The sequence below is a fragment of the Parambassis ranga genome, chromosome 22 (assembly GCF_900634625.1).
Source record: "Parambassis ranga chromosome 22, fParRan2.1, whole genome shotgun sequence".
Taxonomy (NCBI): Eukaryota; Metazoa; Chordata; class Actinopteri; family Ambassidae; genus Parambassis; species Parambassis ranga.
This window is the reverse complement of record NC_041042.1, coordinates 18,589,343-18,605,412: the sequence shown is the minus strand read 5'-3', so window position 1 is coordinate 18,605,412 and position 16,070 is coordinate 18,589,343. Positions and strand designations below refer to the sequence as shown.

The 16,070-nt window shown below is 40.5% G+C and overlaps 1 protein-coding gene across 7 annotated transcripts in view; it reads right to left on the bottom strand.

Moving 5' to 3' along the window:
• nrxn3a (neurexin 3a) overlaps positions 1–16,070 on the bottom strand; it is a 116,368-nt gene that overhangs the window by 37,440 nt on the left and 62,858 nt on the right. For 6 of the 7 annotated variants that reach the window (XM_028394860.1, XM_028394865.1, XM_028394862.1 and 3 more), the window contains 5 exons: positions 12,046–12,336; positions 11,782–11,929; positions 10,053–10,436; positions 3,111–3,314; positions 78–197 (listed from right to left, as the gene is read on the bottom strand). In XM_028394860.1, coding sequence (XP_028250661.1) covers positions 78–197; positions 3,111–3,314; positions 10,053–10,436; positions 11,782–11,929; positions 12,046–12,336 — 1,147 coding nt within the window. Of the gene's footprint in view, positions 1–77; positions 198–1,545; positions 1,573–3,110; positions 3,315–10,052; positions 10,437–11,781; positions 11,930–12,045; positions 12,337–16,070 lie in introns of all 7 variants that reach the window. The other variant, XM_028394861.1, reaches the window with a different exon arrangement.

Below are 16,070 nucleotides of genomic sequence, written 5' to 3'. Positions count from 1 at the left end.
ATTATACACTGCTAGAATGGTGGAACTACACTGACAAAGCAACACTATGAACATTTCCAGTTGATGCAGGTAAGTACCTTCTGCTACATCATCGTCAACCGTTAGCTTGTAGGTTTTTCCCCGTCGCACCACACGCACTGTATGCCATTCATTATCATTGAGCTTTTGCCCGGCATACAGGGTCTCCGGTCCCTTGCCTGAGAACAACGGTCAGTAACAAAGTTAAGGACATCCTGACCACACAACCAAACCTTTGATTTCCCACCTGTCAGCCTGCATTAACTGACAAGCTGCTTACAAAGTGGAATATGGCTTTTAAATTATTTGGGAAACAAAGGTTTGGTTTAGTCAGTAAATCAGACAGTGAACATACACAAAATACTACATTTGGGCTCGTATTATACACTAATCTATTGTGCTGCAGGACATGGCTCACAAATATTTAAAAGAAGAATCATCATCTTGTGTAGTTAAATTGCTTTGACCTATAATAGGCTCATAGGAATCCTTTCATACAGTTACATTTTCTGACCATACACTGCATCTTCGCTAAAAAGCTTAGTCTCTAGACTCTGATATACAGTGTCTTTATAAGTATGTCATGAGAAGAGCAGGTTGTGCTTTTCGACCACATCTGTGTTTTCCATGTGAGGAGAGCTAAGAAGAAATACGTATAAAAGTAGGCTCTGATGCGTACACTGTACATTGCGAATTAAAGGATATCTAACTGAACTAAACTGACAGCCAAATGGAAGACATTCTAAAACACACCTTTCTATAACAGAAAATGACTAAAATGCCTGTTTTGCATCATCCTCATCAAAGACATTATTATTTTATATGACATATTATGACATATTGTTTGTTATTATAAAGGTGTATGTATCTACCTGCACAGACAGAACTGTATGATCTAGCTACATGGGATTAATTTATTCAGCCATTCTCTAAAGCAGTGTTACATTCAGGGTCCTGCTTATTCATGTTTCAGCCATATTGGCATGACTACAAAGCATATAAGACTCATATTTATATTGTATTTTGAGTGTAAGTGTGTTCTAAACAAATACCGATTCATATTTTATACATGCACTCCCCATTATGAAAATGGGTGAAGAGAATTCTGTTGCAGATTTAGGACAGGAAATGGCTGAAGATATTATATTTAATGAGGTTACTGGAGCCTGTGGTGGTCCAAAGATGATACTAAACTCATCCAAGTGCCTTGATTACGGAGACTAGGTTTTATAGATCCACAGGAATATTGTGAATTGTGGATTTTGCGTGGTGTAATAAAATCTAGACAGCAATTTGCTATGACTAAAATCAAACATAAATGGTGATTCCTTACTATAACCTAAAATTTATATAGTCAAGTAAGAGAAGAGGTTTAATTCTGGCAGCACGCTCCATTTGACTGAGTCTAATTCTGATGGAATCAAACTCATCTTCCACATCATACCCTTAGGGATGGGTGTTTTTTTTTAATCAACATCAACATACCATCAACATAGAAAGCAAAATGAAACTTGAGTGTTAACTTACTGGAGTTACAGTTTATCCTGATACAGTCTAGATGGGGAAGAATAAATGACAGATGAAATTGCATCCTTCAAGGTTACTGCTGCAGACATCCAAAAACAAAAAGTCCACCCTTCCGGGGACGTACACATGCAGGAAGGGAGCCATTTTATTGCAGTGGTATTAATACTAATCATAATCATTTTAAGCCAAATAATCCAATTATTGATTGGATGAGTTGTTAAATGAGTTGTTAAAAGACTTAGTGAAACAAGACATGGATTTGTGCTCTCTTACTTAAATTGATCAATTTAATTTCTAGTAAAATGGCCACTTGTAATACCAGCTACATGGGTTTTCCAACCCAACACTGACTATGTGACTTTCAATAATTAAAAAGTCAAAGTCTCTGGCTCCAAAGCTTTATCTATTTTAGATTTTAGAGCCACAAATCTTTGAAAATTTGGCACCAATAAAAGTTTTTTTTTCTTCTTCCCCAAGACAATTATTGTACAAATGAGGCCAGATTAACAACAGTATGCAGCGAGGGTTGGTCACTGTGTGGCTGGTTGTTTCATGTGTCGTCAACCGCAACAGAAAAGTGGGAGCAAACAGCCACGATCCAATCAGCACCAGCACCGTGCAGAGGCACAGGAACCCCAACCTTCAAATCTGGAGGAACTAGACTGCGTATGCGACTCAGCTACACCTACAAATAATTACATTTTAACAAATTACACAGATTATTGTAGGCTGTCATATTTAATAACCTATAATCTAGGTTAAATCTTACAGAAATTACTGTAATCTCTTTAAGATCTAAATGTTTCTTTGTAAAGCAGCTAAGAGGAAGTGCTAGCACTGCCATTATTCTAACATTTTATTTACTAGGCATATATCCAAGCTATAAATTGAGGTTTTTGACATTATGAAATGTTTACGTGTTAAGATCGTATTTGGGGTCGCAGCCAGCTGCAGGTTTTGCTGGGCTCTGTTCTCGGGCTGTTCGCCTGACGGGCCGCAGGCTTAAGGCCTTTGAAGGGGTGAATACCATCTTTTGACAAAGCATGATGGGAAATGGAGTTGACAGATTAACAAAAAAAGAGACTTAAGAAAGCACAGTTCTTTTTTTAAATAGTCAGCAAAGAAAAGGGAAAAAACAGAACAACAGGAAGGCGACAGAAATTACTTGATGTCACAAAAATGAGGTTAGTGAGAAAAGTTTTGTCTGATGTCCTCTTCAGAAATGGACCAGGGTGTAGAATCACATTCTTACTTTAATAATATAGGCTGGTCTAGATCCAGTATACCTGCAGTACAAAGTATATGACTACTACTTCATTTAAAGCATGTTAAACTGTATTTACTGATATGTTCCAGTAATTAGCTGCATTAGCACCCATGCAAAAATTATCATCTATCTACATTCTAGAAACCTCAAGTGATGAGTAACCGATGAAAAGACTGTGCAAGAAAAGATAGAGAGAGTAAGAGGAGATGAGAAGTTACTGCTCGGCAGTAAACACTCTCATAGTGAACGTGGAGGTGTAAAGGTAGATGGGTGGGTGGGTGGATGGGGCATACGATACCTAGGTTGACCGTGAGTTTGACCCGACCCCCATCCAACTCCAGCCGAAGTGTGTCGGCCGAGTCTTTGGAGGTGGTCGCCATGAGGAGGCCATAGGCCCGTTGGGAGCGGAAACGCAGGGAGACGTCCTCCGCTTCGGTGTGCATGATGGTCGGCATCACCACCTTCATGTACATGCTGCCGTCATAGGAGAGGATGGAGGCCTCTGTGTAATAAAAAAAAAATATGGAGAGATGTTAGGCAGGTGTCAGCTGGAACAACCATTAAAGCTGCAAGCAGCATTACAGGGCCCTCGCACAACTTCCGCAGTCTCCTCTCCTATGCTCTCCTCTTCTCTCACTTCCAGAGACGTACACTAAAAACATGTATACAAGAGACATTATCTGCTGCCAAGAGCTGGCGCTATGACCGTATCATCATATTAGCAAATGAATGTTCAGACTCAGATGCACAGCAGTGCTATAATAAACACATTGTATGAAGTATGTGGCTGGTACTGCAAAAAATACAGTAACTTCTTACTACTACTACTAATGGTGAAGGGTTAACTTCCCCAGCCCCAACTGTGCCCCGGCCACACCGTAATACTTTTGGAAAGAGTTTTGAAATGCTTCTATTCCCTATGGTGTCATGAGTGGACACAGTTAATCGGATAAAGTATGACGGACGCGAAAAGTTTTTTAGGAGGGTCTGAAATTGCCAAAAATAACCACAAAATTCAATATGGCGGACTTCCTGTTGGGTTTGGAGGGGGACTTTTTTGTGCGTCTTGGGGTGACACATATGTGAACCAATTTTCATTATGCTGTGTCAAAAAATCCAGAAGAACGTAGATTGATCAATATGTGCATTTTCTTCATATTTTAGTAGAACTGTTTGTGTGGATGTATCCAGGAAAGAACCTGCATGTTCTAGTTGAAAGGATTTAGCCTGTAAATGGATCCCACAGTAAACCATTTCCATGAGCTTCCCTGAAGGGAACAGTACAAATCTTTTTTTTAAATCACCACCTATTGCTATTTCACTTACGGCAGCTGTGCCAGAGACACAAACCAAAATGGCAGCTATGCCCAGAGACCTCACTGCACTTGTTGCACTTGTTAGCTAAAATTATGCTTCACTGCCAACAGACTTAATCACTGCCCAAAGTGTACACCTCATTTATTTTGCTCCAGGAGGGTTAGATTAGACATCCCATGTGTGACTTTACAGTCTATGTCCTCATCTGACTGGAAACTGGATTGGACATGGCTGTGATCAATAAGACCAAACTCCACTTTAGTCTCATCTGTCTGGTTCTTTGTTGTGCTTTTTAGACAGAAGGGTCTTTCTCCTGGTAACCCTTCAAACAAACTGTACTTGTTTAGTCTTCTTCTAATTGTGCTGTCACATTAACACTGAGCATGCTCAGTGAGGCCTGTAGACTCTGACATGTAGTTCTTAGGTTTTTGTGCACGGTCATTGGGGTGAGGTCTGCACACCTGCAGATGATCAATACATCAAGGACTGATGATCAGCAGCACCTGCTGCAGCTTACGCTATTAAATCCTTTGTCTGAGGTGTATTCCTAATACTAAGACCCGCCATCAGGGTGCAGGCTGGTTCAGAGCTCAGTTTAACCTTTCTTTCAGAGATCCTCCCTTAACCACAGGCTCCCATGATGAGATACTCTTACCGCACAGCTGATAGGAGCCATGTCAGTCAGTGCCATGTCTGATGAGCAGATGTGGCTGACTGGACATGATTACCATCTCTACAAGAACAGTCTGGCTTACAGAGGTGTATGACATTTAGTTCACATTCACTGGCTCTGTCAAATCTTAAGACCTGGGCTGATGTCCTACATTGTACAGACCTTGAGGCACATTAAAACTAATCCCATTTCCTATTCTGTTCCTCTCTCAGATGTTCCCTCTGTTCCACTTCATCTAGCATTCATCCACAGCCTGAAAAAACAAACCCAGTTGCCATTTCCTTACATTCTGTTACCATCAATCAGAGGTGATTATTTATCCTGTCACAATAATCTAATATGATAAATGATCTAATAACATGCTGAGGCATTATGTGTCCTCTAACCGTCCTTTGTTCAATTTAGCTGCATGGCAAGGGAACTGTAGTTCTAAGATGTAGCCACAAGGTGGAGGCAGAGTTTGCCGGAGAGAGAGAGAGAGCAGGAAGTGAAGATGAATGACATACGGAATTAAAAACAACATAAATGAGCTAATTGTGGAGTGTGGGAGATGTCTTGCAACAAAGCAGATTAAATCCACAGGTTTATAATGCTGAGCCTCTCAGATAGAAATCTTGTTGATCTCACCTTGTCTGATCAACAGCTTTGCCTGATGCCAGGACCTTTTTAAACACAGCTTAGCATGGTGGCTCTGTAATGATCAGACCAAGCTCTGACAGCATGTGTTTGGATTTGCGCGTGCAGCTTTATGGTAAACGATCTTGGCATGACTCGATGTGCGAATCTGTTGTCCACCATATTTTGTGTTCCTGAGTCTTTGTGGCGAAGAGGCCATGTTTGGTCAAAGGGACGCCTGGCACTGATGTCTAATTGACAAGGTGTCAGATTACAGGCGCGGTGTAATAAACACAATTTAAATTCTCATTACAGCTGAGCCGGGCTGTCAGATTAACTTTGACATGTCATATTTCCTAGATGTCTGCGCGTGCGTAATGACCTGCATGTGAGCGTGCCCAAAGGATTGATACACTCATAACTGACTGACCTTGGCATGTTCGAGCCACACAGAGGAAGACAGATTTTGTTTGATATCAACACACTGCTTCTTTTTTGGCACCACTGAGCAGACCATTAAGAAATCTGTTAAAATGATATTGTTGTAATCATAATACTGTTAAAAATGAGACAGTAGGTTGTTGAAACTATACGCCTATACAATACGCCAACTATTTGCAGCATTCCACAGTACACATTTAGTGACTGGATTAGCCTATATATTGATAGTGACAGGGCAAACAAACAATGACGAGCAACATTAATGCCAAAGCAACTAACAAAACTATAACAGAAAATATAATTTTGGGATCATAAATAATCATCATCTACACTGATGAGCTGTAAAATTGTGAACACTGACAGGCGAAGTGAATCACTCTCATTACCTGGTTACCATGGTCCCTGTCGCGGCGTGAGACCTAATTGTGATGTGTGAGTATTTCCAAAACTAGCTGTAGCTTGTTGGGTGTGTTTTGGTCTGCATGAAGGAAATGCAGCAAGTCTACTGGATGCACGTGAGGAATAAAGGCTGCCCATGTGGTCACATCCAAAAGACTACTATACGTCAAAGTACTGAAAAAGTTAGTGCTGGTTCTGATAGAAAGGAACACACGGTGCATCACAGTTGGTTATGTATGGGGCTGTGCAGCTGCAGAGTAGACAGGATGTCCATGCTGACTCCTGTTCTTCGCTGAAAGCCCCTACAATGAATATCAGATTCGGACCAAAGCACAATTTAGTTAGAGTTTCCAGTTTGACGAAGAGGATGTCTTTCACATCACATGGGTGTGTGTTCAGTCCCTACTGGCCAACATATATCACTAAGATGCACTATGACAAAGCAGTTTGTTGCTTTGGACAATGTTTAGCAGAGTAACCTTGGGTCCTGCCATTCATGTGGATGTTACTTTGACATGCAGTGCTTAGTTGTTGCCTCCAAATTCCCCAAATCTCAGTCTATTGAAACTTATGTGGGATATGCTAGATAAACAAGTATAATACCCAGATGCCCAACCTCACAACTTCCAAGATTTAAAAGTATCCTGTGGTGCAGATACCACAGCACACCTTTGGAGGTCTAGTCCATACCATACCTCGAAGGCTCGGGGCTGTTTTGGGTCCAACATGTACATCAGATATGATAACAGGCAACTGTAGTATCTCTTACCATCTCTTTGAGCCAGAGATGTCTGGTGTGATTATTATACATAGACCCCTTTCTCCTCCATGAATCAGTGGTAATTAGAGCTACAGGAGGCTGTGCTCATATTGAGAGTGAGAGCTGTGATAGATTTCTATGGGCCATAATATATCCTCTACTCCATTACTGAACTAGTTATGTCTCGGTGCTGTCACACTATATTTTGTGCAACAAATTGGTTGAAGGCAGAGCCAAAGACAAACAACACAACGCAGAACAGCAAACATCCACTGAGTAAACACAGCAGTGGAGCCAAACTATAATAGCTACTACAGTATATCACACAAAGAAATGCTGTGCTTCATCAAACCCATGTCCTCTGACTAAAATTTATACACTCATGTATGTATTAACATATTTTCACACTTACGTAATACATATTAAATACCAGTGTGAATGAAAGATATATAATAAAATTCTGCGTATTATCTCCTGGTAATTATATTGGAATATTTCAATACAGTGTCTTCACAAATCTTCTCCAATCCAAGGTGAAACGTACACCCCGTATCAGGTAGACCCGGCAACTTTTCTTTCAAAAAGTAAAAAAAAAAAGAGACTGAATTAAATTATGATCCAGCAAACCACTGCATGAAGGAAAACTACTATAGTCAGAGAGATACCATCAGAAAGCTGTTATTTGATATGCTAAAAGGCGCTACAAGCAATTTGTGGGGGTTAGGGAAGTGGAAATTAGTTTTCAACTCTAATCAGTCTTTATTAAACTGTCTGGACACTATGATGGAAACTGGTCAAAAGGCCAGAGAAATAATGGGTGAGTGACAGACAGTGTATGTGTAAAGATGTGAGGCATGCATCACGCCGTCTGAAATCTATATTCTACAACACTAATAAATTAAATCTGGACACTAATCATGTACTATAAGGATAATTTTTAATTCAAATAGTGTTTGTCCTCCTGATCTCCTGCATCTAGATGATATATCTACATCTTTAGATGAGCTCCAGATGGGAAAGCTCTGTCTATAAACAGGTTTTTTTCTTCTACCGGAGAAGATACATACATATACCACTAGCTCCACCTGTTCAACTGTTGGTTTACACAAAATTTAATCAAGTGAGCATCAGAACACAACCATCTCCACAGTTTACAGTGAATGGTCTGAAAAAAAGAGAAAACATCCAGTCAGCAGCAGTTCTCTGTTGATGTCAGAGGAGAATGGTCAGACTGGTTGGAGCTGTTAGAATGTTAACATATAGTTCCAACAGAGGTCTGCAGAAGAACATCTCTGAATGCACCACAACCTTGAAGCAGCACCAGGTGTCACTCCTGTCAGCAAAATGTTCTGCTGACACATTCAGATGGTTGACTGTGTTGAATTTGGTGTAAACAACATAAGGCATGGATCCATCCTGCTTTGTGTCAGTGGTTCAGACTGCTGCTGCTGTAATGGTGTGGGGGAGATTTTCTTTGGGCTCCATAGTACCAACTGAGCCTGGTTTAAAGACCTCAGCCTACCTGAGTATTGTTGCTGACCATGTCCATCCCTTTATGAGCACAGTGTACCATCTTCTGATGGACACTTCAGCAGGATAACACATCAAGGATCAACATTGTCAAACATGACAATGACCTTAATGCACTCAAATGTCCTCCACAGAGACATGAGCCTACAAATCTGCAGCAACTGTGTGATGCTGTCATGTCAATATGGAGGAAAATCTCTGAGGAATGTTTCACCTTGTTGGATCTATGACACAAATAGTAAGGGCAGTCTGGTGAGTGGAATAAGATAAGATAATCTTTTATCAGCCCCTCACAGGAGAAACTCACAATAATGCCTACAAGGTGTTCTGGTGTGAAAAGGTGTTACAGACATCACTGTTGAATACTAGAAAATTTCACCACTGTTGGTAGCAAAAATATGTTTCAGGTTTCTAAATGGTCAATGTGACTTTAGAATTAGGGTAAAATACCTTTTCAAAAATAACCTACATGAGCTAATATTCATGTTGAGGAGAAGATTAGTTAAAAACAAAAATTATTGCTACTGACTGTGCTCACACGTCACCCAGCCATTCTTCAAAATAAGTGCTGCTAACAGCTGTGCCTGTAATGTGATGACAGATACTGTACTCAGCAGCTCTGCTGAGTGAATGAGTCCACTTCACAGACTCCCTCAGAACCCAAAACTTGCTGACAGGTTTAAAATGGATGGTTTAAAAAAGTCAGCAAGATTATATGGCTTACCATTGAGAAAAACTATGAAAACGGACTGCCGTTGGGCTTCTGATACTTTGGCATGTACTTACCTGTGAACTGTGAGCACAGAAAATATAACTCAATATACTTTATTGTACATACAGCAACTAAATGATGGCAAGATACAGTTAAAAATGATAAAATCAACTAGGAGGCCATGTTTGACAGAATCACATGACAAAAATGTCCTTTTAGATCTAGGTTCTAGACACTGGTCTCTTGTGATTGGTTGAGAAGAAAACAGAAGAGCTGAGTCTGTTCAGCTTCATTGATCCCAAAGGTCACGGCAACAGTTGTTAAGTGGACGGTCTGGCCTGTGAAACTGACTTCCTGTTTATCACGACACTGCTCCCATTGCCTAGCAACCTATAGTTGATATAAAAAAACTACCCTTTGGCTGTTGAGGGTTCATCTTGTGGAATCCACTGTATGCGGAATCTAACCATCAGCAGCGTGTGATAAAGTTTGGGATATGATTGGCTGCAAAGGATCCACATGATCCATCATTTATTACCAGGATGCATTTGAAATGGGACATCATTTACGCGCTACTGTGATGCAATCAGTCTACAAATGAGTCTTGTAAAGGAAGAAGCCCTGAACTAGGACTAAATCTATAGAATCCAGGTGATGTCAGACAGAATATAGATTGAGGTAACAATTCTCTCTGACATCAGGCTATTCAATGATTACAATCAGTCTCTACAAAGCCTGCAATCACAAACCCATGTCAGCACATACTATGAGTAGCACATCCAAAGAGTCTTACCTCTCTCACAGGTGCGTGACCAGTATCCGGTGCCTGTGCAGTCGCAGATGAATCGATTCCAGCCTTCTTTGCACACTCCTCTGTTCTTACATGGGTAGCTCTCACACTGCTTGCCCGGCTGTTTGGTGCAGGACGGTTTGATGCCTGCACCGTTCTGTGCCTCTGCGATTTGACGGATGTCCTTGCTCCTGCCGTCGATGAAGAGGTCACGGATGCAGCCCACGTAGCCGTAGTTGAGCATTGCCGTCCAGAGCTCGGTGGGCAGGATGAGGTTGGTGCGGTCGGTCGGAAGCCCCCCCAGATACATGTCACCCTCCAGGTCCAGGATCTCGCTCTCACCACTGGCTGTGAATGGGGTCCGTCTGCTGTTTACAGAGATGGTGCCTGAAGGGATAGGATTATTATTCTGATCAGAACTATTTGGGTGTACATTTTACATATTTTGGGTAATGTAATTAGTATGTTGTTTAAAGTAATATATAAACCAACAGACACGCTATTTAAAATAAAAAACTAAATATAATATATTTGGAAATGGTTTCTCTTAAGAACAATTCATCCACAATAAAGCATCAGCACCCCCTGGGTAATCTGGATTTAGGTCTGAGCTCTGGGCTGACCCTTTTACACCCTGTTCAAATATCCATCTGTCCATGCTTTTCATGTGCACATTTAATCTTGTGGTTCCTTAATTTATTCAAAATTGTGCAGTTTAATCCCAACTGTCTTTTCTGACTCAGTGGTCTGCTTTGTTCTACGGTCTGTCCTGTTGATAATACATGACAGTGTGACATGTGACTTTGTCTTCATGAGTTCACTCATCTTTGGCATTTTTGCAGTTGCTGTAAACTAACTAGTCTCTAGCTAGTTTATGGTGGATTGGTACATTTATGTAAATTAGCAGATTTGGAAGGTCACCCTGAGGACTGTGACAGGATCGACACTACAAAAACATACTCAGCATATGACTGAACCAACCATCTTTAATCAATCAATGTCTATACTGTAGCAAGATACTGTAACTTCAACCAACCAGACCAACAAATCGCTGAATAGGAAACACAATCCTCTGATGACCTTTGGAAGCTAGCATTAAAAATCATCCTTTTTATAAGAAGCAGTGCCCCAATAGGTTGTTGTTACACCAACAACACATATAGCCTGAAGCCTGGAAGATTTCTGTGAATTTGTGAGAATCTAACAAGGTAAACATCCACCCAGAATGGCCACCTGGACTGTGACAGATGCCTGGAGTCAGAGGTGCCCCTTGTGGTGGCAGCATGTAATTGAATGAATGTTACAGTGGAATCTAGGTGTCCTAAGGGAGCAAGGATGACTTCCAGTAGCTGTAAGCTGGATGGATGCTGGTCTGGCTCGGATGAAGGGTAACAAGGTGTTTTTTGGACATTTTTGCCTAATGGATAGCTGTCAGTGAAAGACAGGAAGCATGAAGGGCAAAGAGAAAGCGTAGCAAAAGGCCACAAGCTAGAATTGAACCTGGGCCGAGGACAAGAGTAGTCACCTAGGTGGGTAAGCTATCTGGAGGCCCCGGGCGAATCAAATGTGAGTGGGTAAAATGTCAAAACTCCAGTTCTCCTTCTATTGTTTTACACTACTTGTCTTTTGGAGTTATTTTAACATTCATATTATTTTATATAAAGTTCTTTTATTGGAGGCTCTCTATAGAAGTATTAAAGTAACAAACAGTTGTTTAACCAGCTTCACTGACCTGAGCGTCCGTCTCTCTGGATGTCCACGTGATACCAGGCCCCATCGTTCACCTTTGTCTGTGTGGCCTTCACCTTGATAGTCCCCGAGCCCATGTCCAACAGCAGGTACAGGCTGCCGTCCAGCAGCTCCACTGCAAAGAAATCCACCTGGAAAAGATACAAGGACACCAATATGACCATCGCACACTTCACACAAAGGTCCTCATACAAAACCACAAAACAGCACATGATGCGTTGTCTTTTGTGAGGGACAGTGCACTGACCTTGGTGTTCTTCTGGCTGCGGGCGTCTTTGCGCTCCTGGGGTTTGCCGTGGGTGAATAGAATGAGACCGTTGGGCTCGGTGGTGCGAAAATCAAAAGAGATGGATCCCATCCGCTTGGTGTTCCACTTGGGGAGGCTTATGTAGGCCTCAGGAGTCTCAAAGGAAATGGGGTCCAGAGTGGCCACGTTCTCACACTTGTAGGACACCTCACCCTGTATTTTCATCTTAGGGTCCACAATTCGAGCCAGGCGGGACAGCTCGAGACGGATGTCGTTATTCTTATACACTACCTGCGACAGAAAAAGGACACATTTTAATAACAATTTATGTCGAAGCATGAGAGACGTCAGTATGAGCAGCTGAACCCTCCATCTATAGCATTATTATAATCCGATGTAATGTCATGTGATAAGACAGAAAAAATAAAGTGAATAGATCATTATAAACACCAAATGTATGCAAATATTTCAGCAGTGGTGGAAATTAACTACAGTATACTCTCATTTTTACTCTGCCACTCAGTCCCAAAATCAGCAACAGCCCCATGCAGCATCATTATCGCGGTACAAGAAGGGGGGGCGTAGGCTCATTTCCATCCTAATTCTAACAGCCAGGAGCTGTTGTGTGCACCAACCAGGCAGGAAGCCACTAATAGGCCTAACTTTGATCAAAATGTATTTACTAACAATAAATATAGTCTTTTCAGTGCTTCTGAAAACTCAGCTGCATTCCTTTATTAACGGGGAGTAGTAAATAAAAAGGTCTGTGATTGGTGGTAGGCAGGGAAACACTGTAAATGAGCAAGTTTGTGTAGATGTTAACATTATGTTAATATGCAAATATAGTACACATAACCTGATTTAACCACTTTGAACCTGTGCATAGAACAACAAGCCACCCAGCTGATTGTCTGTGCATACAACAGATCTTATCAATATAAAATGAATACTTATGCTCTCAAATTTAGTGTATATACAAAATTAATACATTTTCTGCAGCTGTATTTTCTTTAGATTGTGTGTGTGAGCTGATATATGACCAATCAGCATGTGCTTTCTGTACATAGTTTCTTGAGTGATGTGGCTCTACAAGTGTTTTAAGCTTCAGGGAAACTAACACGCATACAACAACGGAAACATGAGTTACTCTATCTATGACAATTCAGAGGTTATGTTAAGCTACTCCGCCACTGGCGTGCATAAATATGAGTCTGGCATTCCTTCTGGACATGCAAAATAAATCCTGATGGAATCGCTGGGCTGCATAAACTTGAAGGTGTTTTTATAAGATATGTACACAAAGAGGGATTGTTGGATAAGCAAAGTTTATTTTACTTCAATTTATTGACATTATCACTGCTTAAAAAATGTTGAGCTTTTTTTTATTCTACTGGTGCATGGATTTTTACTTACTAAACAGCCATGCTGCTGCATAGTCCTTTTATTTTTGGGGTAAAATATTGGTGGTGATTTGTGTTGGAGTTTTTGGAGGTCACGCACAGAAAGAGCTACAGATGACTAGTATTCTTGCATGACCAATCAAACTAAACCTCAAGCGTTTTGAACTTGCCCTGTGTTGAAAACTGTTTATTACGATGATTGACTGATATTGGTCAATCACAGATAATATCAGCATAAATTATAGAAAAAATAGAAAAAAATTGATTCTTTGACAGATCCGAATCATCAAAATCATAATATAACACTACTGTGTAATAATCAGCCTAACTGCATCTTTTTGCTATGTTAGCGAGGTCACTAGCCAGCTATATAAACACATATATTGATACCAGAGTTTCTTTGTAATGCCTAAATTTGACAATTACACCACAAAAATACAATCCTACTCCCTGTAGGAATCCTGATTTACACATTTTTTTTTCAATTTTATGATGTCACCCTGTATAAGCTGTAGAATTTACATTTCACTGCTGGCCTCAGTGAATAGATAGAATTGAACCGACAGAGTGTGTTGACTGTCCTACTACAAACAATGCATGGCTGCGAGTGCAGGATTTGATTTCACACTGCTGGTCTGTGTACACAGATACTTGAGTATTTGTTGTTACTCGCGAGTTAGAAATGGGAGGCTGTAACCAGGGATTCATCACCCAAGCAGTTTCCGACTTTAACACCTCCTCTACTCTCTCTGCAATAAAATTGTTAATTACAGGTTATCAACAAACTGGAGTTGGGCCAAGAGACTCAGCCATCTTGTAACTGATTTGATTATGAAGGACAGTTGAGAATGCTACCCCTCTGTTCCAACAGTTTTTTTTTTTTATCACACACGTGTGATGATGGAATCAGTTGGATGATGGAACAACACTTGGATGTGTCATTTATGCAGTGTTACCTTAAAAGAAGTGTTCTCTAGAAATGAGAAAGTTTATACTTTCTAACACAATAATTGTTTTTCCTATATAAACCAAGCAGAACAATTAAAAGGATAATTTTCTGATTATTATATTGCTGTTTTGTTTTTGTGAACTTTTGCACGTTTGGATCGATAGGTTTAAATTTAATCTAACAAATTGTTTAAATGACATTGCCAGAATTTGAAAAGACTCATTTGTCTTAGGGGAAGCAGTTGGGCACAGACTATCATTTGTTGACTGACAACAGACAACTTTACAACAAATGAATGCATGAGTGCCAGTAGGACGTTTCTCTTTCAACCTTCTGAACTCACATATCACCCATTGATCCTCTCGGCAAACATCTGGACACCTTAGGTTTCAAATTGCAAACATTTTATGTCACATTTCAATCTTAATTCAATCGAACACACTCAATCCAGTACAGCACACTTTTGGAAGATAATAATTATTACTCTTCCAGACAGAGGGGCGGGGTTTGTGACCTATGCAGCAACCAGCCACCAGGTGGCAATCAATGTATTTTGGATATGATGGTAGCAGGCTTAAGGTCCATCTTTAATTATGGGCTATAGTTTGACAAAATTAAAATATTAACCTTGTCAATTACAGTAGGAGTAGGTTTAGTGTCAAATCAAATGGCATAGTATCACTCGTATGTAAACTGACTGCCTGTAAAGACATCAGAAAGGGATCATAATGTGTGTGCTCAGCTGTACATAGTGGAAGTTTGTTTTTAAAAATTTAATTTTTTTTTTGCATTTTTGCAATTATTTGATGATGGCAAATAGAAATAGACAGGAACAAAGTGGAGAGAGAAGGTATGGCACCTAAGAATACAATGACTTTGCTTTCTTCACCTTGCTGCCTTCAAAGTTAGCAGCCTTGTTGAAAATTTTGATCCAATAACTGTCATCCTGCCATTGAGACCTGATGCTCACTGAAACATCATTTCAAATTCCAGATTTGCCAGCATGCGTGTAAACCTGTTCCCTCTCTGCACTATACAAATATTACTAAATTTGCATTATCAGCAGTCAAAATAATGTATGACGTGATATACCAGTAATATACTGTGTGCTGGGTAAACCCCAGAGATCAGTCTGTGCTATGTTCAAAGGCACGTCTGGCAGACAGTTCATACAGATCTCTCCATAAAGCTGGACTGTAACATACAGCTTCTTATGTAACAGAGTATCCTCCCAATGATGGGGTCCAAATGAATGAAAAAAGCACCAATCTTTTATCACAGCAGCCTAAATACTGTCAATAACAATGGGAGGATGGAGTCACAGAAGGGGACGTGTGTGTAAATTGAAATCTGCTCATGTGGAAAATTGAAGGTCTTTTTTTCCCCTCTAATTCTCTGGGCAGAGAAACACCCCCCGTCTGTCTATATTTTGGGCACATACATACACAAAACAAACATACCCTCTCCTCCATTTGGCTCTCTTTATATTAATGTGTCTTCTGTTGGAGAGTACAGCGATGGCTGAGTGGGTAGATTGAGGGGCCTGGCTGAGATTATCGATAATCCACCAGCAGATTTGACAGTAAATCAACTCATCCCTTGAGGTGCTCAGGGAATGGATAGAAAATTGTCTTTTCGTCTTCTCTCCTCTCACTCGCTTTCTTTGTTGTCTTTCC